The sequence below is a fragment of the Ochotona curzoniae genome, unplaced genomic scaffold (genome assembly GCF_017591425.1).
Source record: "Ochotona curzoniae isolate NIBS_2020 unplaced genomic scaffold, NIBS_Ocur_1.0 contig_4504, whole genome shotgun sequence".
In the NCBI taxonomy this organism is placed as follows: domain Eukaryota; kingdom Metazoa; phylum Chordata; class Mammalia; order Lagomorpha; family Ochotonidae; genus Ochotona; species Ochotona curzoniae.
In genome coordinates this window covers 1970396-1996859 of record NW_024466309.1, presented here as the reverse complement: position 1 = coordinate 1996859, position 26464 = coordinate 1970396, and the positions used below count along the sequence as shown (strand labels likewise).

Below are 26464 nucleotides of genomic sequence, written 5' to 3'. Positions count from 1 at the left end.
AATAAACACACTGCAGTATCTTTTGCCAATTTTATGAAGTCAATATAATCTGAATCGACTGAGTAATCTCGTTTTTTAAAGTAGTTTTTCTCACAATTTTATAAAATTTCACTTCCATAGAGCAAAATATCCCAAAGCCCAGCTCACAGTCTGCCAACAATAAGGAAAAAGGAATTTAGAATAATTATAAAGAAACAAAATGACAAACACAAATGGAACAATAATAAGAGGATAAAGCAATGTTAAATGTCAAGGAATAATTTGACAAAATTAACATATGTCCTACAGCAATTGAAAACCACAATCAATTCACAAGGCAAGGACACTATATTAAAATGCTGTCCAGTATCATCAAGAAAATGTTTTTATTGTTACTCAAACTCTTTCCATTTTTACTAAAATATGTTCAAGGGTAATTTTCTAAGTCTGTATACAGAAATAAGTTTCCTCTTAAAGTGACTTCCAAGTATTTTAAGAGATAGCTTACTATGGTTTCTTTACCAATAGTGTCTCTTTTTAAATATGCATGCATATAATAAAATCAAAATATTAAATATGTCAAGCACATGAAATATGCATTAAAGTACATTAAACGTATGTATGTGTTTAACTTATTTTATTTATACAAGTTGAATGAATTTCACTTCTTTTGCAATCCAGGTTTAGGAGCATTCTGGTACTTCCCATCCTGTCCCCCCACTTCCTGGATTCCCCACAACACTCCTTCGTAATTAATTAAAAAACGAAAAAACTTTTACAGTGGAATGCTTTCAGTTTACTTTGCAATCACAGACTTAACACTCCATTAGGAACAGAATCCAGTAACCACCAAGGAGGAAAAAAAAACACCAGTATTCTGCATGAGCATAGGCAAGGCTGTCAACAACCACACCTCAACATGTCAACTTTGCTCATATCAATCACATTTTTTGTAATCTACGTATTAATTACCACATAAGGAAAAACAACATATTTGTCTTTTGGGGATTTTTTTTTAATCAAGGATACATTAGTGGTATATAATGTCATGAGCACCAGTGTAATAGCCAAACCAGCAGGAGAGTTTATCATTTAAATTGGATATCTACCGGTAAGTCACACACACACACACACACATATATATATATTTATGAATTCATATGTATATGAAATCTGGGAGGATTTCTGGCCAGAACTTCAGTTTCTAGAAATGCCAGCTGTCAAGATGTTGTCATATTTTTGAGTGGCAATCCACTCCACACTTAGTTCTTGGTAGAATGATAAACAATATTATCAAAGATGAAAATTTCCTTATGATAGAATCTTGGCATTGGTCATCATTATCACTATCATTACCAAATTTAAATAACTGACATATACATTTCTGAGAATTCATTTCTTCCAGAATATTTCTAAGCACTTAATCAATGTACAACTTCAGACAAGCATTTCATTTTAAAAATTCACTTTTTTGCCTGGATTTTAAATCATACGATAAAGTACTGATGAACCAAACAGGTGCTAACTAGTTCCTTAAGTTCACATTATAATTTGTAGCTAATGTTTTCAGGAAAATAAAAGTAATGCGTCATTATAATAAATTAAAGTGATCTTGCACAAAATGGGATTGAGATATGCTTCATTTACTAAATAGTTATGGTCAGTTTTATTGCATACACACATTCAAAACAGGTTTAATTTAAGACTTACCTAAAATTGACTTCTGATTGCTGACCGTTAAAGTGTGCTTGCTGAGAAACACTTATACATGTAGCACCTGCTGGGTCAAGGGCAACTGCCTTTATCTTGGACATTGTTTGATTAATTCCTCTAGAATTGGAGCAGGTGTTCAAGTTGTTTGTACTAAAGGATTAACATCATCATGTCAATGGCCAGTGATGAAATATGCAAGAAGTCGGACATGACAATTGTAGCACTTTTGAATCATTACGTGTGTATCATTTCTTCTATTATTTCACTCACTACTCCTGCACCAGATCACAAATGAGTCCCATCATAAATATTTCAAGATTTCAATGAAAAAAGGATAAACTAGATCAAATCCAGAATTCAGAGATGAATTACTGCCACATTTACAGAGTCCTTAAGTCATCAAATTATCGCATAGTTGGAAGAGTTTTCTGTAGTTTTAGTCCCAGTTGAATCTTTAAGGAGTAAAAATTTGAAAAATATATTCCTTATGTTTAACAAAAAGTACAAATTAAGATATTATGGGTTTATCATATCAAGAAAATACTATTAGCCATGTGGAATTTGATTATAAATAGTAAATGTTGGTGCTATTTTTAATGTCTGTTTGGAATTTTATGACTTTCTGTACAGAAATGTTATTGATTGAAAAACAAATGTATAATTGAATGTATTTGAATCTCATTTTTGTGGTTTAAAGTTGCCTTGATAACAATCAGATACAATGTTATATTAATCATCAGTGGCTTCTAAGAAGATCAATGAAAAATCTGGTCACTTTAATCAAATATGTCATAATTGATCACCAAATAAGTTGTTATTTCTGGTGAACTAAAGAGAAATAAGTAAATCAAGATCACATATATTTAAAGTATCCACTTTTTTTAAACTTTCAGAAGTGGCTTTCAGTGTCGTAAGAGGATTATAACTGAACAGCAGGAATGGAAAGACTGGATAGGCCATGATCTCCTACAAAACTAAGATTCTTAACCGATCGTGCAAGCTGCTTCAAATGTTTCCTGAATCTTGGTTTCTACTTCAGTATCACTTCCTCTGACACAGTAAAATTCTTTTTAGCCTTAAGTTAACACTTTTCAAGATTACATGCTAACAACAGCTGCACAACACAACAGCGCTATCATCCTGGTGTTTTTTTGTGTGTTTTTTTTCTACCCGGAGATTATATAAATACTAGGCCTGAAGTCCTAGACTACAATCCATTAAATACTTTTCTACGTATGTGGTAAACACTCATTACCAGCCATGTTGGCTACCAAATTATTATGTCGGTATATTTCTCAGAACATAATCTGATTTATCTAGGCACAGGCCATTACTTCCTCCCAATAGCAGACAGTCTATCTTATTATGATCACTTAATGAAGTTGTTCTTCAAGGACCTTAAATTGGACCAAATCAAGCAGAGTGCTCCTTGTCCTGTGTCTTGGGACGTGAAGAGCAGTAGCCATGCACGGTTCCTCTCTGGGTTAAGCTCTAATAATAGACAGGGAAGATAGGATGACGGTCCATAAAATATTACCATAAATCTTTTAAACACTTTCCGAGGTATGTTCCCTCTTCAATTTAAGGAAGTCATTCATCAATGGCAACCAGTGTCTCATTATAAATGAACAGCATCGATATCCTAGCTTTAAAGTCACATCTTGGAAAATATATAAAAAACAAACTATAGCAAGGGGTTGCAAATATAATTTCACCAGCTCTCTTCGTCATTTGTATTTTGGTGCAATGGCCTAGTGGTAAAATACTTGCCTTAAAACCAGTGGGATCCCAGCTGCTTTACTTCTCATCTAGCTCACTGTTTGTAGCCTGGGAAAGCAGTAAAAGATGGCTCAAAGCCTTGGAACCCTGCACCCACGTCAGAGACCCAAAAGAAAGCTCCTGGCTCCTAGCTTCGTATCAGCTCAGTAGTGGCCATTGTGACCACTTGCGGAATGAACCAGCAAATGGAAAATCTTTCTTCTCTCTGTAAGTCTGGTTTTTCAATGAAAATAAATAAATACATTTGTTTAAAAAAGAAAGAAAGAAATTTGTAGCTTTAGGTGCCAAGAGGGTGGTACAGCAAGCCAATCCTCTGCCTATGACGTCAACAGACCGGGGGGCATTGGCTCATGTCCCAGCTGCTCCATTTTAGATCAGATTTCTGTTTATGCCTGTGACAAAGCAACTGAGATTACCTCAGTACTTGGGATGCTGCCCAACATCTATGTGGAAGACTCAGAAGAAGCTCCTGGCTCCCGGCTTTGGACCAGCTTAGCTCTGGCCTTTGCAGCCACTTGGGGCATGAACCAGTGCATGGAAGATAATCTCTCTCTCTCTCTCTGCTTCTCTTTGTAAATCTGCCTTTCAAATAAAAATAAATACTTTTTTAAAAAAATTAATGTATCCATCAATCAAGAAATTTATACTTAGTTCTATTTGAGCATAAATGAATTTCAGACAATTTTTCCTTGTGTGTTTCATATGTGAATATTTTGCATGATAAGATGAAAATTTTTTTTGAAAAGACAAATGATTATGGCTTTCTACTTAGTGCAAATCTACATGTTAGAAACAAGTATTGAAAATTATGACACATCATATTTCAATGCGGCAAGTCCTTTCATTGCAGAAAAATTGATCTTAAATAATTGAATCAAAATGTTAATTTGAGAAGCAGTTTGTAATGTCTTCAGTTCTGTTAGCAGATGAGGCGAAAGACCCCGCTACCTGCTCAGCACAGTGAGATGCTGTGAGGCACAAAAAAAGAGTAAGACATAATAAATAGAAGTGTCTTTTTGTGATTTTTCCTTTTCATAATTTTTATTCCATAATCATTCAAGAACATTAAAAGAGACTCTCATTCTTTTATAAAGTGCCCTTCTGGCTAAATATTCCTGCAAGATAGCTCCTTTTAATTTCTTTCATGAGCAAAACCCTGAAGTTAATTAAAGATGGAATTATAATTACACAGTGCATGGCACGGGCCTTGCAAACAGGTAGAGTGTAGAAAGAAGGCCTGCATATATGAGACAATGCAATATTCCCTGGCAAATCCCTGCGGAAGAGTAATCCAGTTTCCATTTAAACATCTCAGGGAACCCTTTGTCCCAAGGCAACACTTTACAATTCTTTTTCAAGATGTATTTTATTTCTAATTGAAGGAGTTACAGAAAGAAAGAGCGGCAGAGAGGAAGATCTCCCATCTCTGTTTCACCCTCCAAATGGCCACAACAGCCAGAGCTAAGCCAATCGGAAGCTGAGTCAGCCAGGACATTCTCTGGGTCACCCACATGATCCTTTGGTTCAGGGCCCCAAGGACTTGAACCATCCTCTGCTGCTACAGGTCAGGAGCTAGATCAGAAGTACAACAGCTAGAGACCAGAGAGTGCCATATGGGATGCTGGCCACAAGGGCAGGCTTAGCCTCCTGCACCACTGCCCCTCACCCAACGTGTACAATTCTCAAATGTAATGTAGGGGGAATGTGGCATTGCACACAAAGTTAGCTCACTGCCTCGTCTATTTGCATCCCAGATGGGCCCAAGTCCTGTTAGCTCCCTCCTTGCCACACATGTGGAACTTGAACTTCTAGCTCCTGACTTTCTGCCAGGCCCAGCCTCACTTGTTGTGGACTTTTGCAAGTGAAACACAAAAGGGAAGCTATTTCTCTTTCTCTCGATCACTTTGCCACTCAAATGATTAAATCTCTTAAAAATGTATTAGGCAATATTTTCAAACTTACATAAGTTACAGGAATAGAACAAAGAGCTATTTTCTTCACCTATTCCCCTATATATTTCCAAAATCATTACTATTCACCATATTTGCAAATCTCATGTATAATATAGAAGATGTGCACTATAATATGCAATATTTATAATAATTTATAAGCCCACTGAAAACATAATTTGCAATTATATCTAAACATTCCATGTAATGAGCTAAAACATAAACACTTTATTTTACCAGCACACATGCATTGAAGCATAGTTTTCACACACATCTTTCCATCCGTGATGACCATTCACACACAGATATCCCAATGCCTGCTTGACTCGGAAGGTACGTAAAATAGAAGGACCTTCCAAAACCCTTTCTGCAACACTCCCTCCACCACAAGCATCTGCTGACACTGCAAATGCTCCTATGACTCTTCGTACAGAAAAGTTTCCTAATTTTTTTTCTAAAAATTAGAAAAAAAGAAGCCTCCGTATCAGACCACCTGGGTTTGCTTGCCAGCCCCACCCAGCTCCTGGCTCCAGCTTCCTGCTCAGGAGGGTTCTAGGGGACAAAAGCAAAAGCCTAGTCACTGGGGTGCCTGCTGTGTAAATCTTCAGGCCCTAACCCTGTCACTGGGGTGCCTGCTGTGTAAACCATCAGGCCCTAACCCTGTCACTGGGGTGCCTGCTGTGTAAACATTCAGGTCCTAACCCTGTCACTGGGGTGCCTGCTGTGTAAACATTCAGGCCCTATCCCCATCACTAGGGTGCCTGCTGTGTAAACATTCAGGCCCTATCCCCATCACTAGGGTGCCTGCTGTGTAAACATTCAGGCCCTATCCCCATCACTAGGGTGCCTGCTGTGTAAACATTCAGGCCCTAACCCTGTCACTGCAGTGACTGCACTGCTATGTAAACCTTCAGGTCCTAGCCAGTCCCAACCTTTATGGGAATTTGGGGAGTAACCCAATGTGTGAGCACTTTTTCTGTTGATCTCTGTCCTCAAATAATAAACACAAATATGTTTTAGAGGACTCTGAAATATGCGGCATCTAAAATGACACAAATTAATTCTAATTCCTTCTACACTTCACAACTGGACCTTTCCTACATGAATGTCCGTATACTCTGATTCCTTGAAAAAGCCCCAGGCTCTTTCAGTGTTTCCCGAGGTTACTGCCACTTCCATTGTGTTGTGCGACTCAATTTTACATGTAATATAACAAACGCTAGGCGTACAGCCTAAGTAGGAATTGCCCAATAAATGAAAAGTTTTTTTTTTTTTAAATCGTGCAAATGTGGGTAATAATGTATGTTTATTGAGATACCAAGGCTTTTGGCATAATTTTTGTAATATGCATTTTCCAATAAATTGTCAATGTCCTCTTATATTCAGAAGAATGGACGTGAGTTGATAAACAGTAATAGGAAAAGCTACTAATGACGAGGTCCAAATGCTATTTATCAGAATCATTTTTAAGGTAACCAAAATGTGTAAAGAAGCAAGAATAATTATTCAGATATATAAACATTCACAGTGTTTTTAATATATTTCAGTGCAAGCTTTACAATGAAAAATGACCAAAAATATTTGTCTAAACATGATATCAGAAAGACAATTGCCTTAAACAATTTGTTCCATCACCATCTTTTTCTTTTATCAAGACTCCTGGCACTGTAAAATGCTTCTTGTTAATTATACTTCTGTGATTTTTGGTTTCATTGATAATGCAGAGAAAGCAGAGAGGATTGGTAGGGCAGAGTTAAAGCTCCATGTAACTATGAAACCAAATGCAAAACGAAACCAAAGGACAGCATTCCAGATGCTTTCAGCATTTTATAAATTCACATTATGAGACAATGATTTTTTTCCACTAAAATTGCTTCTTATTTCTTCTTATCTTCATTTCACAACTAGTTTCCTGACATAGCTGCTTGTCTTTTCTTTCACGATCCAGAATGTCTTTGGGGAACAGGTTTTTCTCATCGAATACAGATTTCAAAGCTACAAAATAATGAAGAAAATGGCATGTAAATTGTATCTGGTAAAAGAACCAATGAAATAAAACACTGCAGAGAAAATGTTCAAGCTTTATGTTTTCTAAAAATGTTGCTTCTAAAACCAAGAGTATGTTGTGGAATTCTCTAAGTTTTTGCTATTCCTTTTTATTTGATTTGCATTAAACATTAAATTTGAGCAGACTTTGTTCTCTCGATGGATTTATATTGCAACAGAGATCCACCACCAAGGGATTGGGAATGAAAGAAACCAGTGTTTTCCATTCTTGTTTCCCAGTCAATTTAACAGTTATCTAGGATTTATGAAAAGCCAAGAACGAACTATTCTGTGTTGAAATAAGACAAAATAGTGAAAACACCCTTTGACTACATGAGGAAGCATGCGCATCTCCATTCACACCCTTTGGTCTTCCGGAATCTGTGGCTTTAGGAAAAAAAAAAAAAAAAACAGAACCAAATTATCCCCAGGAGCACTTGTACTGTGCGTCAGTCAGAAGCACTCAAGAACAAAATAGCTGGATTTTGGGTAATCTCATCACCAATGAACACTCATTGAATGTATGCAGTGCACGTTGGTCCATGCTCAACCCTAACCACAGCTATGACTAAGTCACTGCCTTCCTCTCCAACAGCAGGAGTAGAAGCAGCATTCAAACAACCAAGCCATCACGTGCAACAGCACACAGCTCTAACATGATACAAGCCATCAAGAGTGTGCACAAACATGCAAAGAGATTATAGCAAAAATGTACCCAAGAAAAGAGGAAAGCTTTTCAAGTTAAGTACGTTTTCAGGGCGACCTTGATGTCCAAGTCAGGTTTTAAAGATAACAAAAAGGTAGAATGGGGGATGGGAAAAAAGGAAAGGAGACATTGATCAGAGCGAAAACAAGAATAAAAGAGCAGAAAAACAAAAATACCTGAACAATTCTGTGCCATTTAACAGAAACATAGAACCTGTGAGGTAGAGTGGAATGAAGTTGCAGCTGGATAAGGAACATGATAAAGGCAACGCCAACACAACTGCTAAAAAATTAATGAGTAATTTTATAACGTAACAGAATCTTCCATACATTGTGCTAAAAATATTTTCAATCTTCGCTTCCAGTATAAATACGGTTGTATAAATCAGCATTTTTCTTCTCTTTTGAAATAGTATGAGAACGATCTAGAAAATGAAGGCAAAACACCTTACAAATTCTACTTTCTGTAGAAGTCAAGGGATATCATCCATAGCCTGAAAAACACGAAAAGGGAGGCCCAGGCATCTGAGGTTGAGACAACATAGAGAAGAAAGGGTTGACTGGGAGGCCGAGTGTGAGGATGGCAGCAGGAGCATGCCCACACGCTGCCAGGATTGCTCCCTGACAGAGGCCATTGTCTTGCTGGGTCACATGCGCCACTCATTATTAAATATAGAAACCAAGCAGAGCTGAACATATCTGGAATAGAAGCTCTCTCTGGACTGCAGAAACAGATCAAACAGGTAAGACTACCTAGACTTCAGATAGGAGTTGTCTCCCCTATCTCTTTTCTCTCTCTCTTTCTTTCTCTATTCTCTCTCTCTCCTGTTTTTCTTTTCTTTATTTTTCTTCCTAGAATTACCTTCCTCCATGGCTTGCAGAACTTGCAGGACAACTAGATCCTACATTGAACTCTCACCCAAGAGCCCTACTATGTATTTCAAACATTAGAAAATCCAGCACACCAGTGTTGGCACTGTGTAACAGGTAAAGCAAAGCAGCTGTCCGTGGCATCAGCATCATACATGAGCCCTGGTATGAATTCTGATGCAGCTCCCTGCTAATGCAACTGGGAAAGCAGCAGAGGATGGCCCGCGTCCTTGAGCCCCTAAGCCCACATGGGAGACCCAAAATAAGCTCAGGACCTGATCCAGCTCTGGTCGTTGCAACCACTGGGAGAATGAGCCCGAGTCCACAGATGGAAAGTTCTCTGACTCTGATTCCGCCTTTTCCTCTGCCGCCTTTGGCTTGACCCAACTCTGGTCACTGAGGGCAGTTGGAAGTGATCCAGGGAATGGAGGCCCTCTCTCTCTCCCTCTCTCTCTCTCTTTCTTTTCAAATACCTAAGTAAATATTTTTTAAAAGCTAGGCAAGTTTGTTAAAAAAAAAAAGTGAAATTCAAAACTAGAGCTAATTAAGTAAGAAAACTGTGAAAAATTAGCATAATGTGGAGCCAAGTTAAAAGCTAAAGTAAATCAAACTGAAAATAAGCAGTTAAACCACTCAGTGCATGGATCACCACCAAAAAAAACAGAAAAAATACAGCCTTTGCATAGGCAAACATCGTTACAAATGTTCTGACACACATTTGACTTCACAGCTAAAACACGCCATCACCCTACAGAGGAAGATTAGCAAAGTGAAAGAACGCCAAAGACCTGAAGGCACAGATGCAGCAATAGAATGCAAGCTGGCAAATAAACAGCAAAACGTCAAGAGCGAGACCCCATTGTGGAAATCATCAAACACAGAAAGGACAAGAACTAAGAAAACTAAACGAAGAATCAATTAGAAAAGTTGATAGATACAGGAGATATGCAAACAGTAGATTCACAAGCGTAACTGAAGTAGACCCTTAAGAAAGCAAGCTAGGCCACTGCTAAGACCCAGCTGATTAAGCCACGGTGTACCAGGCTGGCACCAAGGACTAGAGTGTCAGTTTGGCTTTTACCCGCTCTACTTCCCATCAGCTTCTTGTTAATGTGTCTGGAAAGGCAGCAGAAAATAGAGCAAGTATTCAGGCCCCTGATACCCTAGTGAAAGATCAACATGGACTTCCAGGCTCCTGGCTTTCTAGCAGCCCAAGCAAGTGCAGCCATTTGGGAAAGTGAACTTAACAAGTCAAACATCTCTCTCTCGACCTCGTTCTTGCTCTGCATTTCAAAGAAATATAAATGAACATTTGAGAGAAATACAGGAAGAGAATGGGGAAGAAAATAGAGGGAGAGCAAAAAGAAGAAGATCACCACATTGTAAGAAATATTTAAGCAAATGGCTTCGTAGCTGGGTGGGAAAAGTTGCCAATTATAGTGTCTGCATTCCATGTGGGCATCGGCTTGAGCCTAGCTGCCCTGTTTCCTATCCAGCTCCCTGATAATGTGCCTGGGAAGGTAGCTAAAGATGGCCCTCCACCAACAAGGAAGCTCAAGTCTTCGCCTAGCTCTGACCTTTGTGGCAATTTGTGAATTGAATCAACAGGTGGAAAATCTCTCTCTGACTCTGATTTTCCTTCCCTGGAACTCTGACTTTAAAATAAATTATGTCTTTAAAAAATCATTCGATACATTTTTTTGAAATAAAATACAACCTGACTTATACACAAATGACACAATGTGTATCAAAAATAATTCCTTCTTATTCAAAACCAAGCAACGTTCTTTTGAAGTGATTAGCCTTGGAAGATAAAGAGAGAATCACTTGGCAGCCAGACAAAAAGAACAAGTCACTGAAAAAAAAGAAAAATATCCATGTTGCAGTAGGTAACTTTTATAACAATGATCAATATTGAAAGCCAGTAACACAAAACCCACAAAATAACTGCAGGAAGAATGAGCTGGTTGAAAATTATTGTGTTTGTGTGCATTGTCTTTTAAATTTCTAAACTATGAATAGTTTTTTTTTAACATGCAATGAATTAAAGGACTATTATTTATAAGAGTTGTTTTGGGAAAAATTAAGAGAAACTGGGACACTTCCAAGGAAATTTTGAAAATCCAATTTTGTCGTGAGCACAGAGTCTCTATACGTTAACACAGTGTGGAGCTTTGGAAGATAAAATGGAAAGTAAACGTCACGTGCCTGACAAGAGACGGAACAGTAACAGAAATTATTACGGCATAGAAAGAAGCTTCTTTCATGATAAAGCAGAGGCAAAGGTCACCATTTAAAACTGACAAGTCAACTAATGGCAGTATAGGATAATCTAACACAATGAAAGTAGGTGGAAAGTCAGATCCTATTGTTGAATAAAACGATGACCAGAAGATAGGAATAAGAAAATACGCCCATTCTGTCATAACAGCATGATCTAATAGTCTTCGTGCTGTTTTAAGATTTACACAGAGAGAGGAAGAGAGGGCTACCTCACCTGCTGGTTCACTCTTCAAACAGCCTACATGACCAGAACTGGGCCAGCCAACTGCCAGGAGCCAAGACTCCACCAACACCTCCCACATTGGTTCAGGAGCCCAGTTACTTGGGCATTATCTCCTGCCATTTTAGGTGCAATAAATGATGGCTTAACGAGCTAGACTACACCACTTCCCATGTAACAAATCCCCATCCTAGAGAAACCTAGTTCATGAACCTGTGACTATAAAGCATCTCTAGAATAAACATACATAGGGCCCAGCACAGTGACCTAGCGGCTAAATTCCTCGCCTTGAATGTGCCGGGATCCCATATGGGCGATGGTTTTAATCCTGGCAGCCCCGCTTCCCATCTGGCTCCCGTTGTGAACTGAGAAAGCAGTCAAAGATGGCCCAAAGCTTTGGGACCCTGTACCCGTATGGGAGACCTGGAGGAAGTTCCTGGCTCCTGGCAGCAGTGCAGCAGCTGATTTTTCTCTGCCTGCTGATGCCAGCATCCCATTGCTTGCTGGATTTTACCCCTGCTTCCATCCAGCTCCCTGCTTGCAGCCTGGGAAAGCAGCGAGGATGGGCCAAGCTCTTGGGCCCCTGCCCCCACTTAAGAGGCACAGAAGAAGCTCCTGGCTCCCAGCTTGGATCACCTCTGTTCTGGCCATTCTGGTCAGCTAAACAGATGGGAGCCTTCTCTCTCTGGCTCTTCTTCTCTCTCTCTGTACAATTCACCTTTCAAACTGAATTTCCTGCTCCTGGTTTTAGCCGGATCAAGCCCTGACAGTTCTGAGCAAGCATGTGGGGAGGGAACTGGCAGTGGGCAGCTTTCGCTTCTCTCTCGATTAAACAAAAATTTAAAAAGATATGCTGGGATGGGCATGGTAGCACAGCAAGGTAATCCTCTGCCTGGAAGTACCAGAATCACACATCGGCTTTAATTCATGTGGCTGCTCCATTCCTATCCAGCTCACTGCTTATGACCTGGAAAGCACAGGAGGATGGCCCAAGTCTTCAGGCGCCTGCATCCATACAGGAGGCAAGTTAGAAGCCCCCGGTTCCCAGGTCAAGATCAGCTTACGGTATAAAAGACCTCTCTCTGTGTCTTTCCTTCTTTCTCTGTAAAACTTTGTCTTTTAAAATAAATGAATCTTTTTAAAAAAGATGTTCTTCACACAGCCCTTGCTAAGTGTATAGTGGTAATTAGTTCCTCTTCCTGTTCATAGCAGCAGCATCTGCTGGATGATGGTATAATGTTCTCATTATCATGTGAGTGGTTCTGCAATGGCCATAACACATGTAGGAAATGATTAACTATTTATTGAGTTTAAGTTCATAAAAGAATGTCTTCAACTTTTCTTCGATGACTTACTTTCTTGATTGAGTAAGTTGGCAGTGCTAACGACTCTAGTGGTACAGGCAAGCATTAATGCAGGCATGACTTGGGAAAGCCTTGCAGCTGTGAGCAAAGTCTATCATCAGTGGACTTCAGATGGAAAGTTTATCCTAGATCATCTGGAGGAGCCAGACTTGGTCAGTAGAAAGCCTTGGAAGTGGAGTTGAGGTCTCCCTGAGGGAGGGAGGGAAGAAATTCTACCAGAGCATAATAGTTTGTGTCCAGGCTACCCAGGACATTTCATTTCTAATAAACTATGCACAGCTTAGACTTACTTGTGCAGGCCCTACAATTTCATAAATTCATTTTTTAGGATAAGTCCCAGGATAGGTCCTTCTGACCCTACTTTCTTGGTACAACCATCCTGATACTCTTGCCATTGCATTACTGCCTCCACTGATTGAATACAAGAATGCTCTGCTCTCAGGGGGTACAGACCGACTCGCCAAAGCTCTCGTAATTTGTGACTGAATCCCACTAGAAGTCCTCACAAAGAAAATATGTGTTCACTTAAATCCGCATCAATGGACAAACACTGCCCTAATAATTAAGCGGCACACACTCCCTGTTCTTAAGGGTATCTTGATTTCAATCCCCTGCTCTGCTGTCTGACTCCAGCTCTGGCTAACACGAACCCTGTGAGGTGACAGTGATAACTCCAGGAACTGCTTCATGCCAGCCGCCTGGAGGCCCTGTGAGGTGACAGTGATAATTCCAGGAACTGGGTCATGCCAGCCGCCTGGAGACCCTGTACTGAGGTTCCAGACCTGAGCTTTGCCATCCTCTCCACACAGAATTGTTGGCACTGGGGTATGAATCAGCTGATGGGGGTTCTCTCTTCTTCCTCTCTCTCCCTCTCTCTCTTTCTCTCTCTCTCCTTTTCTCACATAGTTAAAAACAAACCTTAAGTACCTTTAAGTTCCTCTGTGGGCACTTGCTTGGGAACCTCAAACCTCCAACTACTTGCCTTTCCAAGGTACACAACTTATGAATCTCAGAACTTCAGGAGGTTCAGACGGTTTAGCAATATGGTCACACCCCTCTTCATACTTAATTTAAATCAAATGCCTTTCCCAGGCAATCTGTTTCCTCATGAAGTGACCTCTGACCCCCAGCAATTTCACCATATGCCAATCTGCTCATTCCTTCTGAACAACAATGACTCTCTTTGGCCCTTGAAATGTGAGCTAAGTGCCAACTTAGCTCCCATCCCAGTGACTTTACACTTTCATTCACTGTGCGTGGGATATTTGCCCTGAAATCTTGACAGGACTTTGTCCAGGAAATTGGCCTGTATCAGAGACTGAGATGGAATTCCTGGCAAACAGCTTTGGCACAATCCAACTTTAGCTACTGCAGCCACTTGAGGAGCGATCCAGCAAAAAGATGTCTCTGTCATTCTGCCTTTTCAATAAATGAGTTTTCACAAAATAACATTTCACATCACAAACTATAATAACAGATAGGGGACAGAATCCTATACTGAGAAGATGATGAGTCAGCAGAATGTCTAGTGATCATAAATACACACACACTGCCAGTGCCAGCCTTTGGCAGCACCAGTTAAGCTGCCACCTGTAAGGCCAGCGTCTGCTAGAGGAGCCAGTCCAAGTCTCAAGAGCTCTTCTGGTCCAGTTCTATGCTAATGCAACTGGGAAAATGGCAGGAAATGACTCACGTGCTTTCTGCACTCATGTTGGAGATGCAGTAGTATCTGATTCCTAGCCTGGATTTGGCCCAGCCCATCAGCAGATAGAAGATCTCTCTCTCTCTCACTCTCACTCTTCTCTCTCTCTCTCTCTCCCTCTACACAAATACACACACGTGACTTTGCCTTTCACATAGGTAAAACCCAACACAACAGAAGCAGGACAGATAAATGAAATACTATTAGACCTACGGGAGAGACTCCAAAACAGTAATGGTGAAAGAACTTCACATCCCATACTCATTAATGGATAGATTATCTGGACATGAAATGAATGAAGATATATCAAACTTGAGCCATTGTACAGAGCAAATGGACGTTGCAGGAATTCACACAACATTTCACCCAGCAGCTGCAGTATGCAGTTTTTTCGTCAGTCCACGACATATTTTACTAATAGAGAATATATATTAGGCCACGTAAATTAAAAAAAAAAAAGAAAAAACATGAGCTGTGTCTTCTCGGACCATAGAGGAATGAAAATTTTAAAAATAATAAATTTTAAAAAACACAAGAAAATTCACAAATAAATGGATATTAAACAACATGATATTTAATGATCAGTGAACTACTGAGGAACTTTGTTTCTGCCTCAGCAAGCAACAGATAGCTTCACTGCTACCACATTCCACAAGGGACAGTTAGTGCATGGGCCTGGGAGCTGTGAGTGACCAGCATAGCCAGGACATGCCCAGGCCACAGAGCCAACACCCCACATTCCACAAGGGACAGTTAGTGCACGGGCCTGGGAGCTGTGAGTGACCAGCACAGCCAGGACATGCCCAGGGCACAGAGCCGACACCCCACATTCCACAAGGGACAGTTAGTGCACGGGCCTGGGAGCTGTGAGTGACCAGCACAGCCAGGACATGCCCAGGGCACAGAGCCGACACCCCACATTCCACAAGGGACAGTTAGTGCACGGGCCTGGGAGCTGTGCTCACTCACCTGTGAAATCCAGGTTTCTCCTGTGTCCCGACATGCAGGACACGACGCTCAAACCCTGAGGATGGACTGGGAATGCCAGGCTGCTAGCCCAAGAAACACATGGACACATGCACTTGATGTGTCTTTATTTTACTCTTCATATATATACCTTCTTCTCTAGGGGAGGAGGGGAAGGGGAGGGGTTTCCTGGAACTAATTATCTTCATTGAAACAGGGAAGGAACTAATTATCTATTGAAGCAGGAGGAACTAATCTTCTAAATTGAAACAGGGGAGGAACTAATTGTTTGAACAGGAACAAAGGTGGAGGTTCTGTTCCACTTGCTTTGCACGGGATGGACTGGCTGCAATGTCCTGCTTACTGCGACCCTGCTTGCCCAGGGCAGGTCTTGCAATGCAGCAGGTTGTCAGGCATGCCAAGTCTAAGGCCCATAAGTCTGTGCCTCCTAACACTCTTGTTGCTTAGGGCTAGCACAAACAGCAGCCCATGAAGCATCTGAACTCAACCCAAGGAAGTTCCTTCAGCACCTCTCAGCTCAAGGTCCTGGGAGACCCCACATTCCCCAGTATCTGCATGAAAACCTGGAAGCCGTTCCATGTGTGCCTGATAGAGCCAAGCCTATGGGTGCTGCTCTAACAACCTTTCCAGGAGTGCACACTCACTTGCAGTACCTGGAGTGCTCTAACTTCTCTCGCCTGCGGACGAGTTCTTCGGTATTCACACTGTTTAGATTCACAATGGGGGTGGAGAAATTCAGGCTTATCCTTATGATCCCGATGTTGCAGGCTACACCGGGACTCTCCAGGATGGGAGCCAGAAGCTAGCAATAGTGGTTGCACCTTCTCCAAGTCACATTGTCAAAAGTTAAAGACGAGCAGGCGATTGCAAAGACATTCAAAGTGTCAAACTACATATAAAGGAAACCTGATTAATGTACTTCAGAATGACCAAATGCTCATCAAAGAAATTCAAAATAAAACCAAAAGGTTTCTTGAAAGGTTTAAAAGTTAAGATGGATATTTACAGTATTAATTCCTGACATTAAAAGAAAAAGGTCTGAAATAAGCGATCTAATAACACCTCCTGAAGACTTAGAAAAAAAGAACAAATCAAATTCAAAACAGGAAGCAAAAGGTAGTAGTATTTGAGAAAAAATAAATAAAATTGAAACTTAAAAAATTTAAAATCTTCAACAAATTTTTAACAAAGCTGACTTTTTGAGAAGATAAAATGGAACTATTTTAACCACAAAAAAGGGAGAAAAACTCAAATAAAAGTAGAGGTGAAAAAAGAGACATTACAATGGACACTACTGAAATACAGAGGATTATAAGCACCGCTATACACAATATACTAAAAGGTTAGAAAAATTGAGGAAATAGATAAATTCCTAGACATATTTAAATTACCACGATGAAATCAAGAAAAGACAGAAAATCAAGAGACCTAAAGGAATCGATGAGATAGAAGCAGTCATCGGAAGTTCTCTGTCAAGGAAGGATCCAGCACCTGCTACCCTTACTATTGAATTCTACAAAGCAGTTAGAGGAAACAGTGGTACTGCTTTCCAAGCTTTTCCAAAGGCTTGAACTGGTTGCAATTCTGCCAACTGCCAATTTCTTCTCATGAAACCACTATTACTCTGATGCCAAAACTGACACACAGACAAAATCAATATGAAGTCAAAATCAATACCAAACCAAATTCAACACCAATTTAAAAATGTACATCATGAGCATGTGGAGTTTATCTCAAATGTGTAATGGTAGTTCAACATTGCCTGATTAATAAACATTAAAAAGCACATGGATTAAGCACATAAACCAATGATCAGATCAGTAGATGCAGAGAAAGTATGGGATCCTTAATGATAAAACTCTTGGGTCTGGCACGATGGCTTAGGGCTAAAGTCCTCACCTTGAATGTGCTGGGATCCCATATGGGCGCTGGTTCTAATCCCGGCAGCTCCACTTCCCATTCAGCTCCCTGTTTGTGGCCTGGAAAACCAGTCCAGGACAGCCCAAAGCCTTGGAACCGTGCACTCGCTTGGGAGACCTGGATGAAGTTCCTGGCTCCTGGCTTCTGATCATCCAAGAGCCAGAGTGTAAGATAGAATGATAGATCTCCTACTGATAACATTCCAAGAGTTTTGTGTTTATTCCGAATCTTTATCTACATTCTCTTAGGCGAGCCATATATAGTGATTGCTCATTTCTTACCTAAAGAAAATAATTCTTGCTAATAAAAAAAAACAGTAATCTAGAAATGCTTTCTTCCTGCCTTTTAATTATTTGATCAAGAAAAAAGTTTACATAATATGAAAGTATTATTCCCCATTACTGTATTTAAAATTATATTCAGAAGTAAAGATGGATTGAAATATATTGTACTAGTAACTATGTTGATATTTTCCCCCTATGCTTTAAGATCCGGAGTGAGGAATTTCAGTCTTTTAATAAAGTGTAGGTTCCTGATGGAGATGTAAACTCTTCTTGTCTATTAGAGATTTAATGGACTCCTTCCTCATCTTGGAAATATCAATTTTGGATGAAATCCTTTTACTGAATAAAATTACTAACCCTTCTGAAATGCTCAGTTCTTCCAGTTTTCTTCAATATATGGTTATAAATGCTGAATTAATTTCTCAGACTTTTTTCCTTCTAACCAACATCACCAAGAACTAAAACTCAACATCCCAAAGCCCTGTTCAGGCTTCAGGCTGTCCTGCAGCTAGCCTTCTCTCTCAGGATTTTTGAGACTCTAAAGCACCATTCCCAAGCACCTGGTTCAGAGGGCTTGGGAGACGCAACGCCAACCGCACACCTTGAGACCCTGCTTCCAGGACCCTGCTCCTCCACAGCCAAACAGGCTCTTGTAGGTCAGTCAAGAGTGACAGTCGTTGATCATGAGCACCAGGGGACGGAGCAGATGGAGTTTAACCAGCATTCTGTGCTCCTGGCTAAGAGATCTCCCGCACCCTACACATTCCAGAGAAAGCTGAGCACACAAGACCTCGTGTCTCACACACTTGGAGCCTAGAGCCACTTCATTGCCTCTTCTGGACTGCCACGGGGCTCTCAAATGCCTTGGTCCATCCACCTCTGCAAAAGCTTGGCTCACCTTTCTGTTTGAGATGTTCCTCTTTAATAAAAACTCTCCCTAATGCAATAGCTGGCATTTTTTTTTAAAACATCATCTTTTTAATTGTCACATATTCTTGTTTTTGGTGGCAAACAGTAACAAGAAAATACAATATGCTCTAGGTATCACACACAGCTTTCTCTCTACACTTGAAGCTTTTTAAGATTTTAAAGATACAAAGTAAACTTGTTCTGAGAAATTTACTGGCAAAGCCTGACCCAAAGTCAGTTTCTAAGTAGTTGCAGGTTTTTTAATAAGGCGTATCAAAGAAAGGTTTCAAGCTGTTGATAACCCACTGGGAACAACTTGGAAGCTAGAGAGAGAGTATCAAAAATGTCTCAAGTTGAAAAGCAAGGAAACAGAATACAAAAGAATATTAAACACCCACTAGGTGAGACTAAGAAGCCACCTGCAGGTCATCAGGTATTTGAAAACTGTCTTACGGAGACTGAAGGAATGTAAAGGCACTGGAAGTATTATTGTAGGCTCAGGAAGAAAGGCATGGGGGCATATGTTGGCAACTATGATTCTTTTCTTAAAGATGTATTATTTATTTTTATTGGAAAGGCAGATACACAGAGAGAAGGAGGGACAGAGAAGAAAGTTCTTACATCTGCTGGTTCACTCCCCAAGTGGCCAGAAGGGCCAGTGCCAAGCCAATCGGAAGCCAGGAGCCCAGAGCTGCTTCTGGACCTCCTATACAAGTGCTGGGTCCCAAAGCTTTGGGCCATCCTTGACTGCCTTCCCAGGCCACAAGCAAGGAGCTGGATGGGAAGCGGAGCTGCCGGGATTAGAACCGGTGCCCATATTCCAGCACGATCAAGGCGAGGACTTTAGCCACTAGTCTATCACGTCGGGCCTGATAATTATGATTCTTTAGTGCTCTTTTGTAACAACAATCTTTACCTTTGCCACATCCTCCAGAAAAGGAGATGAACGAATTGATGAGAGTTGCAAAAATAGAATATGTTATGCTACTTAAACTCTGTATGTCATAAATTTTTTGTGTGTAGAAAATTAGGACAGTAATCCCTGTAGCATAGGAAGTTTAGACGATTGATAAGATATCATCAATAAATAAGATTTCAACGTCTCATTGGAAGTCAGGTGCTTGCTGCGTGACACCTCCTTATCAGGACCTCACATGGGTGTCTCACTATTTACAGCTACATTCATTATGAGGACAGTAACTAATAATAAGCCATTTCCACTTATATGAAGGAATTGAATGATGAAATGGATCTCTCTAAGGGCCCACAACTAGCAACCAGTAGACTTTTTATTTGAAGCCAGTCTTAACTTATTTTATCTTTTTTGTTCCAGGTTTTGTTTTCATTTAACTTGGCCCTAGGCTCCTATGAAAGCCACCGCCACCCTCTAAGTCAGTAGAAATGTTTACCTTGATTTCAAAGAACACAGAATGTTATCAAGCGGCCAGGCAGGGAAAAAAGGACGTTCGATTGCAAAGACACAGGCCAGTTGTCAGCCGCTGCCTCCCAGCAGTGACTCCACAGCCTGTTCCTGGCTGTCCCTTGTCAACTGGAGTGATGTTGAGCTCCACCACGAGAGGGCGCTAGAGGGACACTAGAGAAGAAGCATCTGGTTTTCTTCTGGTCCCAGAGCCCTGTCCTCCGGCTCCTGCAGAGTGGCCTCCTTAGCACTGTGCTTCCACACTGCAACTCCGGCTAATCTGGTGCAGCGGTGGACTCCTGCCAGGCAGCTGCTCCAGAAACCACAGGTAGCAGCATGCCTAGAGGCAGGAGCGCCACCTCCCTGGCATTTTCATGAAGCTTTTTGGTAACACTTCCAAAAGCATGCAAGACCTCCCCTGAACAGCCCCTGCTGCGGCTGCTTGAGCCTGAGTTCTGGGCGCCAGCACCAACGGAGGGCTCTCCTGGCGCTGGCATGGTGGATACCCAGCCAGGTCTTGCCACCTTGACTCCAGGGTCTTGTGCAGGTGCACTCCGGGTCTTGGCCCTGGAGAAGGGAAGATAAGGGGAAGAACTAGGAGTAGTGGCTGCCCTGTGGATGTCTCGTTCCTATAATCTTTAGAGTCTGTTGACTTCTTACCAGCCAGTTTCCCGTGGAGTCCACATATCGCATCCACTATCAGAGGAAACAATCCAATTTGCAGTAAATCCTGAGACACCTGACTCTCCTGCTTTGGCATGGCTAACAGAGGCCCTTCTCTGGAAGAGTAAATTCTGAAAAGGTGACGGCCAAATGGAGTTGCTGTTGCATCTAGAAATAGGGAAACATTTCCGAGCTTTGACCACTGTCCCACAAGACTTCTCTGAGTGCTGAGTGGCATGGAAGATTACAGACTAGACGGAAAATTCATGCATAGGAGACACCAGTCTACTAAAGTGTGTGTGGAGGGAGGGGAGTGGCAATTCAGATCAGGAAAGACAAGGCCTCGGCACTGGCCCCGCTGAGTTCCTGGGCAGAGAAATGGGATCGGTTCTAACCGTTGTTGCTTGAGTCCATAGTCTCCCGGAGAAAATATGAATTTAAGTCTACAGGTCTTTCCTACTTTCTATCATGAAATCAAAAATTAGAGAGCATGTAATGAAACAGGAAAGTACAAGAAATAACCAAGAGGAAAATGTAGATACTGCAAGCAGATGGGAACATCTCCCAGATGCAGTCGTTAGTAATGAAATTGCTATTGTAAACATGCTAACGAGAGCAGAAAGAAAATGAACAAAAGAGAAGAAAACACGGCCCATTTCCACTAACACAGCTTCTATAAATGAGAGCTGAGTGGTATTTTAGAGCCATGTGTTCATGTCCAAGAACAAATACATACATATATGTATGTGTGTGTATATATATGATGAAATTGAGAATTTCTTAAACTGACTTTAAAGTAGACTGCCATCTGGGCAAATGGAGACTCTAAGGTGAAATATGTCAGCCAGTGGATTCTGGAGATGTTTCATCACGCTTGGAATGGCAAGACTGTCAGTCATTCAGAACTGTTGAACTATCGAAACCACTTGAGCAGGACCCTCGGAGCGTGCCCTACATCAGGAACCTGGGATGGGTGGGAGGCTGGGTGGGGCTTCTCCCTTTTCCTTTGCCGTTACTCCAAATGCAGAAAAAAAATAACAATAATAATAATAATAATGTGGAAAAAAATAGACTATCAAAAGATAGGATTAGTGAAGTCAATGGAAATTCAATTTAAAAAGTCCGAACTGAAGCCTAGAGACTTTAAAATATAGAAGCACAGAGAACACATATTTGATGTTTTTAAACAGTCTAACATACAAGCAGTTGCAATGTCAGAAGGACAAGAGAAAGTGAAATGACAACGAAACAATATTTGAAAAAAGAAAATGACTAAGAATCGGCCACAGTTGGAGAAAAATACAGCCAAGAATTTCTACGAATCCCAGCCAGTATAAACACACAATAAACAATATTTACACCTATTGCAGTAAAACCTATGAAAAGCAAGGCAAATAGAAAAGTTTTAAAAGCAGCCAGAACAAGCAGTTTCAATAATATGGGGAAAGAGATTTTAAACAGCAACTGCGGAAGCAGGGAAAGGAACTAGAAAGGAAGTAGCATTCAAGCCCTGCATCTAGAATTTTAAGCGTGGTGAAAATGTCCCTTCAGTGTCAACAGAAGGAAATGTGTCTTTCAGACATACTAAAGCTGAGAAAAACTATTCCGCAGCAGGCGGGAGGGGAGTGAGAAGGTTCCCCAAGCCCCTAAGTCTGTGTTCTGAATATGCGAAATATGTTTATGTACATAAAGTAATTTCAATGTAAGAGATATGAAAACAACAGAGTAGTAAAGGAGACAAATACGTGTTTTAGAATAATTCATTAAAATATTTCAATAGCTTCTCATTTCTGACCAGCGGAATGCTCAGTTCTTGGCCAAGGTGTACCACTGGGACTGCACCCTCTTGCCTTCCTCGACCAATGTAGCCGACTTTCCTTCGAGTCGCTTCTAGAACAGAACTATTTGGAACTACGCTCCTTTTCGTTTGAACGTGTTACATTTTACCAGCATTTTACCCTATCTAATCTGCCTAGGAGTAACTCAACTTTTAATATCTAGCTTAGGCATAATCGGGGAAAACACCTGTGAGTGTCCATATATTTCCCCAGTAACCAGCTTATCTCTATTGTGGCCTTGTGCTAGGACATATTTATTAGTTTACTTATCTATTTCCCTAACAAGACTTTAGCATTTCTGAAAGCTGGGCCTCTGCATGCTCTCTCTGCCTCTGGTTCCCAATGTAGCTGCCAGCTCATTGAGTGTCTACCTTAGGAAAGGTTAAATGCTTAACTGAACAAACATAAAGCTGACTACCAACAGTGAAAAACTAGGAAATCACATAGAGGAGCTGAACACTCTGTTCCACTCTCCAGGTCTTTATTTCTAAGCAGCACATCAGTGTCTCAAAACTTACACATTCCAGACTCAACTCTGCTCACATGCAGAAAACTCACCTAACATCTTGATGTCCCACGGTGCTCCCTACAGCCGAGCTGTGGTTTGGTCCATTCCTCACAGGTGCTCCCTACAGCCGAGCTGTACTTTGGTCCATTCCTCACAGGTGCTCCCTACAGCCGAGCTGAATCACCTGCACTTTTGTCTGTTCCTCACAGGTGCTCCCTACAGCCAAGCTGAGTCATCTGTACTTTGGTCTGTTCCTCATATTTGCTTTGGCATGACTTCTTGTTGTCCTCCCTCGCCCTGTGAATGCCAAGTCATTCCCCAAGCAAGAGCTCCAGTGTGGCCCTCTGCCTAAAGTCCTTCCTATTCCCCAGACAAAAAAGAATTGGATTCTTCTTCAATATATTCACCACGCCTTCATCTGTGCAGTCAAGGTCATGTCCGCGTTGTTTGCGTATATCTCTCTAACAAGCTTGTGAAGTTTTCAGAAAAGGAAACTTTCCCTTTGCATGGGAGGCAGTTGAGTGGAACCAGCGTGAAAGTATTGAGAGCAGTAGGGAGGGCTTTCTGCACTTGGGGAGACCTGCATGGAGCTCCCTGCTCTGGTCTGACCCTTCTCCTGTTTTGGGAGACAGTTGAGGAGTTACTGAAGGAAGGAAGAATCCCTCTGTGTGTCCTTTCTCTGTGTCTCTCTGCCTTTCAAATAAACATAAAAAAAGAGAAATCAGGGCCCAGAGCAATAGCACAGTGGCTAAAGTCCTCGCCTTGAACACACCAGGATCCCATATGGGCGCCGGTTCTAATTCCAGCAGCCGGCTTCCCATGCAGCTCTCTGCTTGTGAAAGCAGTCAAGCATGGCCAAAAGCCTTGGGACCCTGCACCTGGAGAAGGCTCCTGGCTCCTGGCTTCAGATTGGCTCAGCTCCTGCCCTTGTGGCCGCTTGAGAAGTGAACCATCAGATGGAGACTTTTCCTCTCTTTCTCTCCTCCTCTCTGTATATTTGCCTTTACAATAAAAAGAAATATATCTTTATTTTAAAAAAAAAGAGAGAGAAAAAACATCCCTTTATAAACTGTGGGGGAAATTATAGAACCATATAATAGGAAGAAATTCAAGTTAAAAGTTGTCTTGGAAAATAAGTTATTTGGGGGGCGGGATTTGCACCCTGCCATCACACCACACACACACACACACACACACACACACACACACACACACACACCTCTTCCTTTTGTGGACTAGGGTGCCCGCCATGGAGAGAGTGCCTGTCTTGCTCGTATCTCTAGCATTTGCAACATTTGTGTTTCAGCTCCATGCTCCATCCTGGTTTGCACATGTGTTTTCTCTTTTGACAATGTTGTCCTACCCTACTTTGCTTTCTGGCTGTCCCTCCATGTTCTCAGCAGAACGTCTTGGTCCTTGTGAGAGCCATTGATTGAGAAGACCATCAGGTGCAACAGGCAGGAGTCACAGAGAGCGTACCCATGGCAGCCGGAAACCCTCCCCTTGATGGCTCCAGGTGAATGCCAGAAGAGCAAGGCAAAGGATCACACAGTTAGCAGCAGCTAGCTACAAGAAAAGTTGAAGTTGAAATGATCACACTGGAAACTATGAGAAATGACAGGCGTACTCAGCTAGTGAGTGGAAATTGGCAAAACCAACTAGAGCAAAATAAACCCATGTTGTTCAGCTCTTTGCCCTTTCTGTAGGGGAACCAGCAAGAAAGAGAAGCTGCAATATGTAAAGTGGGTTTTTGGAAGGTCATTGGTGAACATTTCACAAGGATGCCACTGAACCTCATCTCAGAGGGCTTGGAGAATTTAGTAACCACAGATATCAGCCGGCTGGCACGTGGTTCTGATTTTGTGACTGTTACAAGATGAAAATGTGTGCTTTTCATTAATTATTTTAGACGAGCTCCCCTGCAGTGTCCATATGCTCTCTAAGTGCTTCACTGACAATCAGGTTGGCATGCCTGTGTGCCCAGAGGGGCCTTCTCTGAATGGAAAGAAATGTTCAGAAATTGTCCTTTAAATTCTCAGAGATTCAAAGAGTCTGAAAAACAGAGTATTGTTTGAAACAGCTTGCTTCCAAATCTTCAGAGATCATTCACTTCCGATTTTTTTTTACTCCCCCCCCCCCCTGGGTTTTCTTGCCTCTCATCGCATCAACCTGGCATTGCAGCTGGAAGTTTCTAAGACAATATGCCTTAAGTGGCCTCTATTTATAGTGTTCCACATGGGAAGGACAAAACCAGCTTGCCGGTGATGGCTCCTTCTCCAAGAGGCATTTTGAAAACTAAAGCTGTTTGGAGAGAGAGGTCCTCATCCATAGCGGATCCAGATACACATTCACAGGATTCTGATGCCAGGAAAGTAGCACAATCAAATATCTATTCATGTTCCAACCTGTTAGCTCTCCCTCCTGAAAGCCCAGATCAGCAGCAAGGCCTTCAATGTTGACAGTCAAGCCACACTTGGTTTTCCAGCAAGCTACCAGGCAAACATGTGTTACTTTCATGCTTCATACCTTACTTTTTGAAATCAATGGGCTCTGACAGAAACATGACTGTGTGTGATGGGTAAGGACTTACTTTCAGAAAGTGCCAGAAGCTCTGGGGATTGGGGGTGGTCCTCTGGTGCCTCTGCCCGGAAGTACTGCTCGGGGTCCAGGAGGAAAGCAGGTTTGCTCACCACAGGCGGCTCTCTCAGGGATCCCACATGTAACAGTCCGAACACACCTATGCAAAGCACGATTGAGGAAAAAGAATAGAATATCATCACTCCTCGGAAGGAGCCAGCAAATTCCCAAGTTCACTTTTTAAAATTGAGCCTTCCCGTTAGGCAGCCAGCCCAGCTGCAGCGATCATTAAACCATAAACACAGCTGTTCAAAGACATCCACGTTCCTTCTTATTCAAAGGGACCAGAAGAAATTCAAGGCTTCCCATTCATTTATTTTGTATTTTTTCCCCTGCTATTTTCCTTTGAAAATGAATATTCTGCAGTTTTGGAAAAGTGCCCAGTTCTCTTATCTACAAGAGAATTGCATTTTTTTGTGAAATGGAATCCATAGTTTTCAGTGCTTAGCTTAACCAAACATGCAAAATAATTTTTTGCAGGTACTTTTTCATTCCATTGCCATATAAGCCAGAGTGGCATTACCGTATTTATTGTGAGCTGATGGGAAGTAACATCTTGGCCAAAGTTGTTAAAAATACTCTTCTTGTTGCATTACGACGATGCAGAAGGAAGCAGAGAGCTAAAAAACATTAATTCAGTAGGTAATTTTCTGTCTGATGGTTAGTTCTGTGATAAGAGGAACTGTGT

At 41.3% G+C, this 26464-nt stretch overlaps 1 protein-coding gene across 1 annotated transcript in view; it reads right to left on the bottom strand.

Moving 5' to 3' along the window:
- Window positions 1-7284: 7284 nt before the first annotated feature.
- Window positions 7285-26464, bottom strand: part of WDR49 (WD repeat domain 49) — a 94883-nt gene continuing 75703 nt past the window's right edge. Inside the window, exons 17-18 of the mRNA XM_040986387.1 lie at window positions 25730-25876; window positions 7285-7415 (exon numbers count right to left, since the gene is read on the bottom strand). Of these exons, the coding sequence (XP_040842321.1) occupies window positions 7285-7415; window positions 25730-25876 (278 nt within the window). The remainder of the gene's footprint in view (window positions 7416-25729; window positions 25877-26464) is intronic.